Source organism: Oncorhynchus gorbuscha, linkage group LG16 (genome assembly GCF_021184085.1).
Source record: "Oncorhynchus gorbuscha isolate QuinsamMale2020 ecotype Even-year linkage group LG16, OgorEven_v1.0, whole genome shotgun sequence".
NCBI classification, from domain to species: Eukaryota; Metazoa; Chordata; class Actinopteri; order Salmoniformes; family Salmonidae; genus Oncorhynchus; species Oncorhynchus gorbuscha.
In genome coordinates this window covers 87162867-87177598 of record NC_060188.1, presented here as the reverse complement: position 1 = coordinate 87177598, position 14732 = coordinate 87162867, and the positions used below count along the sequence as shown (strand labels likewise).

General features: G+C 41.1%; 1 protein-coding gene across 1 annotated transcript in view; it reads right to left on the bottom strand.

Moving 5' to 3' along the window:
* The window catches only part of LOC123999344 (E3 ubiquitin-protein ligase UHRF2-like), a 45423-nt gene extending 32019 nt beyond the window's left edge, over positions 1–13404 (bottom strand). Inside the window, 1 exon segment of the mRNA XM_046304995.1 lies at positions 12994–13404. Coding sequence (XP_046160951.1) covers positions 12994–13146 — 153 coding nt within the window. The 5' untranslated portion in view covers positions 13147–13404.
* Between the last annotated feature and the right edge of the window lie 1328 nt (positions 13405–14732).

Genomic DNA, 14732 nt, shown 5'->3' with positions numbered 1-14732 from the left:
TGAGTGGCCCAGCCGGAGCCCAGACTTGAACCCGATCGAACATCTCTGAAGAGACCTGAAAATAACTGTGCAGTGACGCTCCCCATCCAACCTGACAGAGCTTGAGAGGATCTGCAGAGAAGAATGGGAGAAATTCCCCAAATACAGGTGTGCCAAGCTCGTAGGGTCAAAGAAGACTCAAGGCTGTAATCACTGAGTCTGAATACTTCTAAAAATATATTTTTTTACAAATTTGTAAAACATTTCTAAAAACCTGTTATTGCTTAGTCATTATGGGGTATTGTGTGGAGAGTGATTAAATTGTTTTCTCCCTCATCAATGTGAGAATAAGCCTGTAACGCAACAAAATGTGGAAAAAGGCAAAGCGTCTGAATACTTCCCGACTGCACTGTAAATGTTTTTACAAATTTGGTGTTTAGAAATGTTCAAGAGATGGTGACATTTTTGGCCGATTGGATAATATGCCATACATCCGGTCTATTTGAAATGTTATGGTTGGTTGGCTCACTGCCATTTGCTTTTGCAAAATGTCACTCTTGGTGTACAAAGGGGTAATAATAATAATAATAACTTGATATATCCTTATGTGAATAATAAAATAAGATCATGCAGTATAAATTATTACAGCCACTGTTGTTTTCATTGAGTCCCAAAATTGTTTTTAGATGGCTTGGGATGAGTTGGACCACAGAGTGAAGGAAAAGAAGCCAACAAGTGCTCGGCATATGTGGGAACTCCTTCAAGACTGTTGGAAAAGCAGTCCAGGTGAAGCTGGTTGAGAGAATTCCAAGAGTGTACAAAGCTGTCATCAAGGCAAAGAGTGGCTATTTGAAGAATCTCAAATATATTTGGATTTCTTTAACATTTTTTGGTTACTATATGATTCCATATGTGTTACTTCATAGTTTTGATGTCTTCACCATTATTTACAATTTAGAAAATAGCCAAAATAAAGAAATCCTGGAATGAGTAGGTGTTCTAAAACTTTAGACACACAGACACACACTACTGTTCAAAGGTTTGGGGTCACTTAGAAATGTCCTTGTTTTTGAAAGAAAAGCAACATTTTTTCCCATTAAGATAACATCAAATTGATCAGAAATACAGAGTAGACATGGCTAATGTTGTAAATGTATTGTAGCTGGAAACGGCAGATTTTTTTATGGAATATCTACATAGGCGAACAGAGGCCCATTATCAGCAACCATCACTCCTGTGTTCCAATGGCACGTTGTGTTAGCTAATCCAAGTTTATAACTTTAAAAGGCAAATTGATCATTAGAAAACCCTTTTGCAATTATGTTAGCACAGGTGAAAACTGTTGTTCTTAGACTCATTGAGTGTCTGGAGCATCAGCATTTGTGGGTTCGATTACAGGCTCAAAATGGCCAGAAACAAAGACGTTTCTCCTGAAACTCGTCAGTCCATTTCTCAGAACCAAGGCTATTCCAGCAGAGAAATTGCCAAGAAACTGAAGATCTCGTACAACACTGTGTACTACTCCCTTCACAGAACAGTGCCAACTGGCTCTAATCAGAATAGAAAGGAGTGGGAGGCCCCGGTGCACAACTGAGCAAGAGGACAAGAACTTTAAAGCATCTAGTTTGAGAAACAGACACCTCGCAAGTCCTCAACTGGCAGCTTCATTAAATAGTACCCGCAAAACACCCGTCTCAAAGTCAACAGTTAAGAGGAGACTCCAGGATGCTGGGCTTCCATTAAAAATCAGCCATTTCCAGCTACAACAGTAATTTAGAACATTAACAATGTCTACACTGCATTTCTGATCAATTTGATGTTATTTTAACAGGGGGCTTTTCTGTCAAGAACAAGGACATTTCTAAATGACAAAAACATCTACATATATGCACCCATCTCAGTGAACTAATCCATTGCAGAAGCCTAGACAGAGCCAATTTATCTGAAAATGTGGTCAGAGGCTCCATATGGAGGGTGGGACGCAATTGTGGAGCCTCCAGAGACCAAATCGAGCTCCATACCGCATCGCCATGCTCCTCCCAACTGTTACAACAGTGTGGAGGGCTCTGTATGGCTCTGCATTGACATGATTGGTTGACTGTAGGTGGGGGCGTTGCATCCTGTAGAAAGCACAAAAACTCACTTCCTTGACAATTTCCTTCACCACAGCTTTGCACTGCTCAGCAAAGCACAAGAAGTATGAATGCCCTGATTTCTGCTGAGGCTTATCACCATAAATGCTACACGGCCAATGCAGACATTAGATTAACCATGCAGTACCCAGATGCACAATGCACTTCTCTAGAATGTGCTCTCTTCTGCCAATTTGTGCACAGTCATTGTTTCATAACTTTATTGTGTGAATTGTTTGCATTTGATTGTTAGCGTCTATCAATTCCTCTTTACATACATCACCAGTAGTACATTTACCGTTAATTCCTAATCTACAATGTTTGTTTTGTTATGGTAATTTATGTTAATGCTTTCAACATATTATTCCAGTCTTTTGCCGTTCTCATTGTCAGAGTGGACATTTTGTTTGCAGAACCCACAACCTATGCTGCGACACTTGTGAGAAACAAGTTTTTGGTTTATTTCATTCTATTTACGAGTTGTCAATTTAGTCATAGTCTTTTGTTTGAAGCGCTCCTGTCAATGCTGAGTAAGCATCAATACGCATAGAAATAGCCCTCTAGGCTAACATGGCCTGCATGCAAATGTAGGTGTATTAATGTGGCCATTTGGGGACGTCTGATAGAATTTCTGATTGGCTTAACGCACAACCACTAATGAGCTGTGGAGATTCTCAAAGTAATGTTTTCTTCACCTCAAACAGCAAACAAAGTCCGTTTTAACATCCATTGAGAATGACAATAGTTCATCAATGTATTAGAAAAATCTTTCCAGCTCCGTCCCGTCCGATAACAACTCAGAGTGAAGGGGAAAATGCTATGCTCCGAATCAGTGGAAAAGTCATAAAATAGGCCTACCTGATTTCTTCTCATCAGTGCTTGACTTGAACTGAAATATGTTCTGGTACTCATTTTGGGTGCTAGTACTGTTTATATTTAGGTGCAGGAGCTCCTCAATACTTTTGAGTTAATATTCTATAAAGAGGAACAGGAGCTCAAGCAGTAGAACATTTGAGGTGTCGGCACTCCTCTCCAGCGAGCTTCTGCCAAAGTCAAGCACTGCTTCTTATCCCTTGCATAAATACCCTACAGCTGTGTACGTCCCGAGCTCACTGGGCAGGAAACTGAGGGCCCAAAGTATTTTAAACAATGTTGCAAGTTAGCTAGCTCAAGCTTCAGCTGGACCCAAGTTAATAGTTGATACAATGTTTCAAGGTGGTTGCAGACAGGCTATGTGTAGCAAATGTGAATTAAAATCAGGATGTTTTCTACCTGCAGGCTGCAATGTTTTTATTTGTTGGCTTTGTGTAGGATATTTTTACATAAATGGCAATAGAAATTACTTTTTTAGTATGTATCATTTTTTCATTTAGATAGCATTGTGATTAACCACATGACATTGATTTTGAGATATGAAGAAGTTATCATAAATGAAACTGTTCGGCAAAAATGTGTAAATGAAAACCATAACTGTCACGCAGATCAGTAGAAATGGTAAGATATATCGGCATTCCACATGAGAAGGGTTGATGATGACTCGTTTATTTATTTATTACCAGCAACTTCGGGATATATTTCCTTCCCTGGTCATCTAGAGCTCTGGCTCCCGAGTCATTTCTGTCTTATTTCATCAAACAGTAAGCTTAAAGTATCAGACAAGCTCAATGCATATGGATGATTTTATTAAAACACAGAGACATAGATATATATATATATATATAGATACACATACACTTGAAGTCGGAAGTTTACATACACCTTAGCCAATTACATTTAAACTACGTTTTTAATCCCAGTAAACATTCCCTGTCTTAGGTCAGTTAGGATCACCACTTTATTGTAAGAATGTGAAATGTCAGAATAATAGTAGAGAGAATAATTTATTTCAGCTTTATTTCTTTCATCACATTCCCAGTGGGTCAGACGTTTACATACACTCAATTAGTATTTGGTAGCATTGCCTTTAATATAGTTTAACTTGGATCAAACATTTCGGGTAGCCTTCCACAATAAGTTGGGTGAATTTTGGCCCATTCCTCCTGACAAGAGCTGGTGTAACAGTCGGGTTTGTAGGCCTCCTTGCTCGTACACGATTTTTCAGTTCTGCCCACACATTTCCTATGGGATTGAGGTCAGGGCTTTGTGATGGCCACTTCAATACCTTGACTTTGTTGTCCTTATTTTGCCACAACTTTGGAAGTATACTTGGGGTCATTTTCCATTTGGAAGACCCATTTGCGACCAAGCTTTATCTTCCTGACTGATGTCTTGAGATGTTGCTTTAATATATCCACATAATTTTCCTACCTTATGATGCCATCTATTTTGTGAAGTGCACCAGTCCATCCTGCAGCAAAGCCCCCCCACAACATGATGCTGCCACCCCTGTGCTTCACAGTTGCGATGGTGTTCTTCGGCTTGCAAGCCTCCGCCTTTATCCTCCAAACATAATGATGGTCATTATGGCCAAACATTTCTATTTTTGTTTCATCTGACCAAGGACATTTCTCCAAAAAGTATGATCTTTGTTCCTATGTGCAGTTGCAAACCATAGTCTGGATTTTCTATGGTGGTTTTGGAGTAGTGGCTTCATCCTTGCTGAGCAGCCTTTCAGGTTATGTCGATATAGGACTCGTTTTACTATGGTCCTTTGCTGTTGTTCTGGGATGGATTTGCACTTTTTGCACCAAAGTACATTCATCTCGAGGAGACAGAATATGTCTCCTTCCTGAGTGGTATGATGGCTGCGTGGTCCCATGGGGTTTATACTTGCGTACTATTATTTGTACAGATGAGCGTGGTACCTTCAGCCTTCTGGAAATTTCTCCCAAGGATGAAGCTGCTGATTTCTCTTGATGTTCCCATGATGTCAAGCAAAGATGCACAGAGTCTGAAGATAGGCCTTGAAATACATCCACAGGTACATCTCCAATTGACTCAAATGATTTCAATTAGCCTATCAGAAGCTTCTAAAGCCATGACATAATTTTCTGGAATTTTCCAAGTTGTTTAAAGGCACAGTCAACTTAGTGTCTGTTGTAAACTGACCCACTGGAATTGTATTACATTGAATTATAAGTGAAATAATCTGTCTGTAAACGATTATTGGAAAAATTACTTGTGTCATGCACAAAGTAGATGTCTTTATTGACTTTCCAAAACTATAGTTTGTTAATTAACAAGAAATTTGTGGAGTGGTTGAAAAATGACTTTTAATGACTCCAATCTAAGTGTATGTAAACTTCTGACTTCAACTGTGTGTGAAAAATACAAGTTTAAAAAATTTGATTGGTTGGAAGAACAGACGGCTTTCGGTCAACCAAGATTTTTTGTTGTTGTCAGGGACGACCCTAGTGTGTATTCTCATTATTATTATTTGGTTATTGATCACAATTACCACCTCTCCCCAGTCAAACTACTTTCTGTGTTCATCTTATCCAAGGTGACAAGTCAGTCAAACGGTCTTTGAAAAGCTCATTTCTAATCATTAGAAGCACAGCACTCGGACAGTGACTAAAAACTGCATAGGACATGCTTTGCTTACGCATTGGCAAGGTTGGGACAACCTATTTTGAATACGTAATTATTGAACGTCTCCTTTAGGGTTTGAACAGGCAATTGCTGGACCTAATAGCGCAGTGCACGCTAACCACATTGGTGGCACATTGGTGCGGCTGGCTTCCGGGTTGGATGCGCGCTGTGTTAAGAAGCAGTGCGGCTTGGTTGGGTTGTGTATCAGTGGACGCATCACTTTCAACCTTCGTCTCTCCCGAGCCCGTACGGGAGTTGTAGCGAAGAGACAAGATAGTAGCTACTAAAACACTTGGATACCACAAAATTGGGGAGAAAAAGGGTAAAAAAATAAAATAAAGTAAAAATAAAAGTCCATTAGATTATATATTGGCTGACAGATATGACTTGGCATCTCACAATTATTTTAAAACACAAGAGAAAAAAAGTACTATGGAATTAAAATGACAGAAAATGTATATTATTACCATATATTATTTCATGGTACTTTTGTGCTTCTGCCAATTAAGTGAATTGGACCACCTGGGATCAACCAGAATTGGGGAAGGTGCTTGTGAGTAGGTGCCATGGAACCTATCAAAGCATCAGTCTATGAACTGTGCTTCTAAAATGCACTGTGATTCCAAAATGCACTTGTTTTGTGTGTACGCACAGCTGAGTGTGTGTGTGTATTTTATAAGTGAGTCAGGGCTGTATGTGTGACGATTAATTTCCCTAACGCAACAAAGGTGCAAAACCATACCAATTAGTGGGGTGGTGAGAGACTAGTCTATAGAGTCAGTGGGGTGGTGAGAGACTAGTCTATAGAGTCAGTGGTGAGAGACTAGTCTATAGAGTCAGTGGGGCGGTGATGAGAGACTAGTCTATAGAGACAGTGGTGCAGTGGTGAGAGACTAGTCTATAGAGACAGTGGTGCAGTGGTGAGAGACTAGTCTATAGAGTCAGTGGGGTGGTGAGAGACTAGTCTATAGAGTCAGTGGGGTGGTGAGAGACTAGTCTATAGAGTCAGTGGGGTGGTGAGAGACTAGTCTATAGAGTCAGTGGGGTGGTGAGAGACTAGTCTATAGAGTCAGTGGGGTGGTGAGAGACTAGTCTATAGAGTCAGTGGGGTGGTGAGAGACTAGTCTATAGAGTCAGTGGGGTGGTGAGAGACTAGTCTATAGAGTCAGTGGGGTGGTGAGAGAGACTAGTCTATAGAGTCAGTGGGGTGGTGATGAGAGACTAGTCTATAGAGTCAGTGGGGTGGTGAGAGACTAGTCTATAGAGTCAGTGGTGCGGTGAGAGACTAGTCTATAGAGTCAGTGGTGCGGTGATGAGAGACTAGTCTATAGAGTCAGTGGTGCGGTGATGAGAGACTAGTCTATAGAGTCAGTGGTGCGGTGATGAGAGACTAGTCTATAGAGTCAGTGGTGCGGTGATGAGAGACTAGTCTATAGAGTCAGTGGTGCGGTGATGAGAGACTAGTCTATAGAGTCAGTGGTGAGAGACTAGTCTATAGAGTCAGTGGTGAGAGACTAGTCTATAGAGTCAGTAGTGAGAGACTAGAGAGCCACAGTCAGCCTGGCAGGGAGAAAGTAATTCTGGGATAAGTTAGAAAACGCCCAACACACACACACAGTGCTCCTGCTCCGTACCCCATCCCCCACAGCCCATCCCGCCGCCCAACCCACCCCTCGCCTACCGCCCGCTAGACTGCCAAAGAGGGGAGCAATAGGGGAAAAAAAACAAGGTCACGTTCCTTATCAAGAGCGAACACCCCGGCCCCAAGCAGCCCAAAACACTGACATGGAACTGGACATCTAGAGTGTACCCAAACTCTGCAGTATTTAGTCATCTATACAGAACACAGTCATGTGTTCCTCAAATAGATTCCGTTCTTTAGCTCTAGTAAATACATGGACAAAAAGAAGTCGACTTGATTTGGCTCGGTGCGGCTTGCTACCCCCCCCCCCACCCGCCAAACCTCGTTTCTTCCTAGCCGTTGTGTTTGTAAAGCAGGACCCTGCGTTTTTGACAAACCGGTCTGGTACAGTGAGAAGGAAAGTGCTCCCAATTACCTTGCATTACCAACAGCCGCGGCACAGTTTCTGTAGCTAGCTGCTATTCAAATGAAGAACACACAGGCTTCAACATAGCACCGTCGCTGATGGAGCCACCAACAAAAGAACTAGACTGGACCGTGCGAATACTGTGATAACCGAAAATCCTCAAATCTAAATCCACGTGCAGGGTATTTGAACATAGAAATGGCTAAACTTGGACTGAACTAGAATATTTCCATGTAACATTTTTTTTAAAGACTTGAATGTTATTGTGTTTATTATATAAGCCAGAGCTAGGTTTGTGGTTACCAACGTCCAATTGATTTATTGTCCTTAAGCACAGTGTCTGTAAGGTGTTCTCTATGGCAGGACGGCAGGAAAAATAGGGGTTTTATTGTGCCTAAAGCTTTGGATTGATTCCCTCCTACTCCCATTTTTCACCTCTCTCAGAAAACCCACACCAATTCATACAACGTAACAATTACTCTGACCTTTGACCTACAGGATTCACAGAATACTGGGTTGTGTTCAGTAGGCACAAAATGGAAGAAAAAGGAGAGGGACTATCTAATGCGCATTATTGTTTTCTGTTACAAAATGCTTTGAAACAGTCTTATTGCAGTGTGCCCTTACAAACATGACCATGGACTACATTGATCTACCTCAACTGTCGCTTCTTAAAATGGCACACTGTTCCTTAACTCATAAAGGACACCAACTTTCATCAGGTTATTAACACTGCCTCCACTGCAGGCAAGAAGCACTATGTAAGTGGTCCTTCTGTAGCTCAGTTGGTAGAGCATGGCGCTTGTAACGCCAGGGTAGTGGGTTTGATCCCCGGGACCACCCATACGTAGAATGTATGCACACATGACTGTAAGTCGCTTTGGATAAAAGCGTCTGCTAAAATGGCATATATATAAATGGATTTAAGTGCCCTCAGCCCTGTCAGACGACAGGCTTCAAACCTTCAGCCAGCCCAGCCCTAAACTGGGCGTGCCTGTACGCATGGATGACTGCAGCTCACTCTTATCCCTGTCCCCCGAAACCCTGGACAACGATGGAACCGGTTCTTACAAAGCCCTCAATGCCTCTAAGCAGTACCAAGATAACTGAACAAATGCCCTGGGTTTTCCAACAGAGAAAATGTGTCTGTCGTGTTGAAAACATTGTGTGTGTATTTGTGTTCATGAAAAACAGTTGATCGGTATTTTCTCGCATTTGGGAGCATTTATAACATTCCAGACGTACGAGTGGTTTTTTTTGGCACCGAAAGGTCATTACAACTCGAACAGTGAAATACTACTGCCTGACCTTCAAACACTGAGCAACACTCACTCGCCAATAGACAGGGAGCATAATTCAAAACCAGCCAATCACAAGCCTTGAGTGTGATGAGACGGCATGTTCTGATCTGAAAGAGAATGGCAATGGTGACTGTACTCCTATGTAAGGGAAAGTGGGTGACTGTTAGGCAGGTACTATAAAGACTAGAAAAGGTACCTTTACCACAGACTTACAAGACCACTGTGGCTCTGTAAAATGGACCATCTTCAAACACAAGGACAGAGTCAGTCAATGCATTGAACTAGGTCTGAAACGACGCCATTTTGATATTGAATGAGTTGAACGGGTCTCCTCCGGCAGCATATTCTAACAGTGTTTCGGTAGTTCGTACTGTGAGTGGCTCATTCTTCACATTTCTTCACACGTGGAAATCCCCCACCCACCCTGCCTGTTTTCCTACGAGGCAAAGGAAATAAAAGTACATTACTATACTACACTATTACAGTACAACTTTACTACAGTACATTACTGTACTACACTACAGTATTACAGTACCACACTACAGTATTACAGTACAACTTTCCTACAGTACATTACTGTACTACACTTACAACTATACTACAGTACAACTATACTACTAGACCTACACTACTTTACATTACTGTCCTAGTAGACCTACACTACAACTTTACTACAGTACATTACTGTACTACCAGGCCTTCACTACAGTACAACTATACTACAACAGTACTCCACAAAATCAGCACTGAAACCCAAGGGTATTCTTGTATAATAAGCCTCATAACCCTCAAAACCATAGCCTAGCACATATTGTGGTCCTCTGAAGCTCATTTGGTAGAACATAGTGCTTGCAACGCCAGGATAGTGGGTTCGATTCCCGGGAGCACCTCTACATCAGAAAATGTATGCACGCATGACTATGTCGTGTTGGATAAAAGCATCTGCTAAATGACACATTATGTATTATCATCATCATCATCATTAACTAGGCATAAATAAAAGGATAGTGGGAAAATTCAACACTGTATGGAAATGCATGAAGAGAAACCCATATTGTTTCCTTAGAAAACAGACAGCCATGCATAAATCACACGGTGATGAAACATATGTGGGCTGTCAACTGAACACCCGTGTCAAAGCTAACCAAGTGCAGGTCTTTTGTTGTTTAAATTCACTTTATAAAATGGAACCTGCCTAGTGGTTAGAGCGTTGGACTAGTAACCGGAAGGTTGGAAGTTCAAACCCCCGAGCTGACAAGGTACAAATCTGCCGTTCTGCCCCTGAACAGGCAGTTAACGCACTGTTCCTAGGCCGTTATTGAAAATAACAATTTGTTCCTAACTGACTTGCCTAGTTAAATAAAGGTAAAATAAAACAATGAATTAGTCGCTTACTCTCCACAAAAAAAGTAGGCTTGGTGTGGCTACGTCCCATGTTTCCTCTACACAGACAAACACATGGAGTGATTCCTCATTCAAAAAATGCAAAATGGCTGACACCTCATGCTTTAAAACATTATACAGCAACAAACGACTTCCGTAGGAATGGAATCCCTCCCCAAGCATGCATGTGCAGAGACAAAAACCATTTCAACTCCATGTAATAATAATAAGAAGACAAAATCAACCTATTTATTTTCAATGCCAGACACGATTCTGCTTTTGTTGATTTATTTACAGATGAAATGTAGAAGTGGGGCCTAGGATTTAAGGATGGCTAACTGGCCTTCAAAAAGGAAGTCATTTCTATGGTAAATCAAATAACTAGAATAAAATGGTGTGATTAAAGTGTATTATCTGATAATAGAAAAGCAGTATTTTCTTTACGGGGTGCCTGTCGAGTCATTATTCCAACTTTAATTATTCCCCACGCAGGTAGTGTCCCAAATGGCTCCTTATTCTCTACCTAGTGCATACGGGTTGTGATAAATGTGATGTTCTACATAAGAAACAGGGTGCCATTTGAGAAGCACACAGGGACATAGCGCTCAGACGATTAACTGCCTGACTACAGCCTCCTCCTCACAGCATTCTACATCTGATTACTCAGATTACCGCCAATTATGAAGTGGGTGTCTCACACACACACACACTCCCTCTCTCTCTACCCCCAAGCCATAAGACTGCTAAATAGTTAGTCCGGGTAGCTATTTGGTTAACTATTGATCCTTTTTGCACTAATTCTTGACTCGCTCCTGCTACTGTTTATTATCTATCCTGTTGCCTAGTCACTTTACCTCTATATATATGTACATATCTACCACAATTACCTCATAACCCTGCACATCAACTCGGTACTGGTACCCCGTGTATAAAGCTAAGTTATTACTCATTCTGCATTTATTCCCTGTGTTATTATTTTTAGATTGTTTCTCTCTGCATTGTTGGGAAGGGCCCGTAAGTACGCATTTCGCTGTTAGTCTACACCTGTTGTTCACAAAGCATGTGACAAATACAATGTGGTTTGACACACACAGGAGAGGACTTAATGACCATTACATGGGCAGTAGGACTGAACAGGATGTCTCCAACCGTATTGCCAGTGTTTTTATTAACTGCCTGCATTTTGAGTCATTAGGTGGTTGTAGGTGGGTGTCACCTATTCTGACAACACTCAAGCAGCCAATCATTATTACTACATTGTAAACAGAGCCCTAAAAAATTGACCTTCACAAACACTGACATTATGACAAGGCATTATGTGAAGTCTCAGAAAATACAATGTTGCACTGACTGATCAATGTCCTATTGTAAAAGAGGTAACGTTAATGAGAGAAAATGTGTCAATCCACTTCAGCTTCTAGAATCCCCAGGAGTACTGTCTAGAATCCCCAGGAGTACTGTCTAGAATCCCCAGGAGTACTGTCTAGAATCCCCAGGAGTACTGTCTAGAATCCCCAGGAGTACTGTCTAGAATCCCCAGGAGTACTGTCTAGAATCCCCAGGAGTACTGTCTAGAACTACAGGTAGCCTAATGGTTAGAGCAGTGGTTTGAGCGTTGGGCCAGTAACCGAAAGGTTGCTAGATCGAATCCCCAAGCTGACAAGGTAAAAATCTGTTGTTCTGCCCCACAGTTAGGCAATCATAGTAAATAAGAATTTGTTCTTGACCGACTTGCCTAGTTAAATAAAGGTTAAATTTTTAAAGAAAATAGTCTAGAATCCCCAGGAGTAATTGTCCAGCAGAACCTCTTATCTAACTCATACTAAATTTGAAAGACAGTATTCAATATATCACTAAGTATTTAAGATTTACATGTACATGCAGAATATGTGGGAAACAAAGTAATCATGCTTAGATCACTCTGACCGTAGCATATTTCACTAAAAAGCCTAACCACCGTGTTCACTATGCAGTGACGTCGAGGGTGTCAAACCAGTAGCGCGCGGGTGTAAACACTGCACTTCACTGGATGGCAATGCACGTGGAGCAACGCATCCTAAGCGTAAACAAATGCATCATACAATCACATGCCGCATGAATATGAAAGGCAATGAAACATTAGTAAAGATCCCAGATGTTTTTGCATTCATGATTCCGCCGCGTTTTCAACATATCTAAGACTATTACGGGGTAATTATATAAAATATGCCCACCTATCCAAAATATACGAAAATGAAAACAGAAAAAAATGTAATTGGTAATTGGATCTGAATGGACATTTCCATTTCTTTCCCAACACTAAATATCTGGGGGAAAAAAGACCAGGAAGTATACGCCATTTCTCAGCTCTCTAGCTCAAGTGTTGGCGATTGCATTTTAAATAGGCCAACTGAAAACGCTGCAACAATGTATCCACCAGTAGATAAAGCATGAATGGGGACAACAGCAGCAAATTAATATCACTGGCAGAGTGCGTCCTCTTGGTTCTTGCGCAAGAACTGTTGGCGAATTCCCTTCAAAACAGGAAGCTCCAGTATTAAGTACAACGTTAGCAGCCTGACACCTAATCCTGCAACGTAAACAAACAACTGTTACGATGGCCATAGGTGAGACATCTACCTGTTTGCCCCGATAGAATAACCGTTGTTGTCCGGGGTTTACATTGAAGATATCTTGGATTTTCAGCCTCAGAGACTCAATTTTGGTCAGCCTGGAAAGATCCTGAATGGTTCGTGTCTCCTTTCCGTCTATGGTCCGAATTTGAATCCACATCGTTCCACCGCCCGATAGCCACCAAAAAGGTTACAGAAATCTAATCACAACAAATACAGGGGCTTGGGGGGAAAGGGGAATAACAGTGAAAACGTTCAGCACTCCATAGCCTTTTCCTCTGCAGGGGAGAATGATTCTTGCAGGAGGTGTCGCTCACATGGGTCACCGCGCCAAGCAAATCTCGCGAAATAAAATTCAGTACAATTTGCCGTTAAAGACGCAGGGCCCCTTTTTTGTAGTTTCCACTAGATAGCGCAGACTAAGTCAAAATTGACTATGTCGCAAAGAAAATATGAAAACAAAACATTTGCTTTTTGGTCTTAATTTAAGTTTAAGGTTAAGCATAAAGTTAGCATTGTGATTAAGGTAAGGTTTAGAATTACATTTTAAGATCAAATGTACAAATGGGCGTGGTTTATGACTTTATGAACGGTGTAACTAGTGAATACCCTTTTTTGTGGGCATGCAAATACAGGAAACCAGCCAACGGATGTCAGTATATCCAGAGATACTCCATTGGAATCGTATTAACGCCCATGGTGTAAATTGCCCATACGTCGTCAATGGGCCGCACGGTGCATTCTGGGCGATTCTGGGACAAGGAAAGCTCTCCTTCAAGTAGGGAATGGGAGTCAATAACATAGGTGTATAAATATGGCTAATAACTAAGGTGTATAAAGATGGCTACCCTCATGTACTTACCTAAAATGCCTTGTTTTCTCAATTCGCCGTATTGTACAGTGCTCTCCGTTATCCTTTTGTATCAGCAAAGCACAGTATACTACAAAGTAGATTGAGCCGATATACTGGCACATTTTGTTACATTTGGGAGCCATAGTTTAAGAACTGTGGGTAGTGCTGAAAACAATGACGTCATATCTGAATTCCTCCACCCCAAAAACATTTTTTTTTAATCTCAATTCCTCCATCTTTACGCACTTTAGTTCAAAGATTAAAAAAACATTAGCGAGAATTTCATGAAGTACAGCATTCGTTCTCTGTGATGTCATATAGCTTTGGAATCGGGACATTACACACTTGAGGAAAATAGTTAGGTTTCTCAACTTTTAGAACAGATGGCCTGACAATTAGTTTAGCGACAAAGTAACAACGTGAGCACAATTGGTCGACAGTCTGCTGGGAGGGACGTTATGCGTTTCTCCATTCATTGTCCAGTGGGATTTCTATCTCCTATCTCACCTCTTTTTTATAATGTGCAATGTACACAGTGGTCATTGTCAAATTAAAGCATCGATATTGAATGCCTACACCGACTTGCATTGTAATGAGCTGGGTTGATAAATACAACTAGACAGTTATATATATATATATATATATATATATATAGCTACAAAAATATGTCTAAATCATTGGCTATACACACAGGGTACCAGCACAGAATCGATGTGCAGGGGTACGAGGTAATTGAGGTAGATATATACATATAGGTATGGGGTAAAGTGACTAAGCAACAGCCTAGATAAGCAGTAGCAGCAGTGTGATAAGTTTGTTCAAAAGGGGTCCAGGTAGCTACAGTAACTAGCAAGTCTAATAGACTTCAGCATCTGCAGTGCATTCGGGAAGTA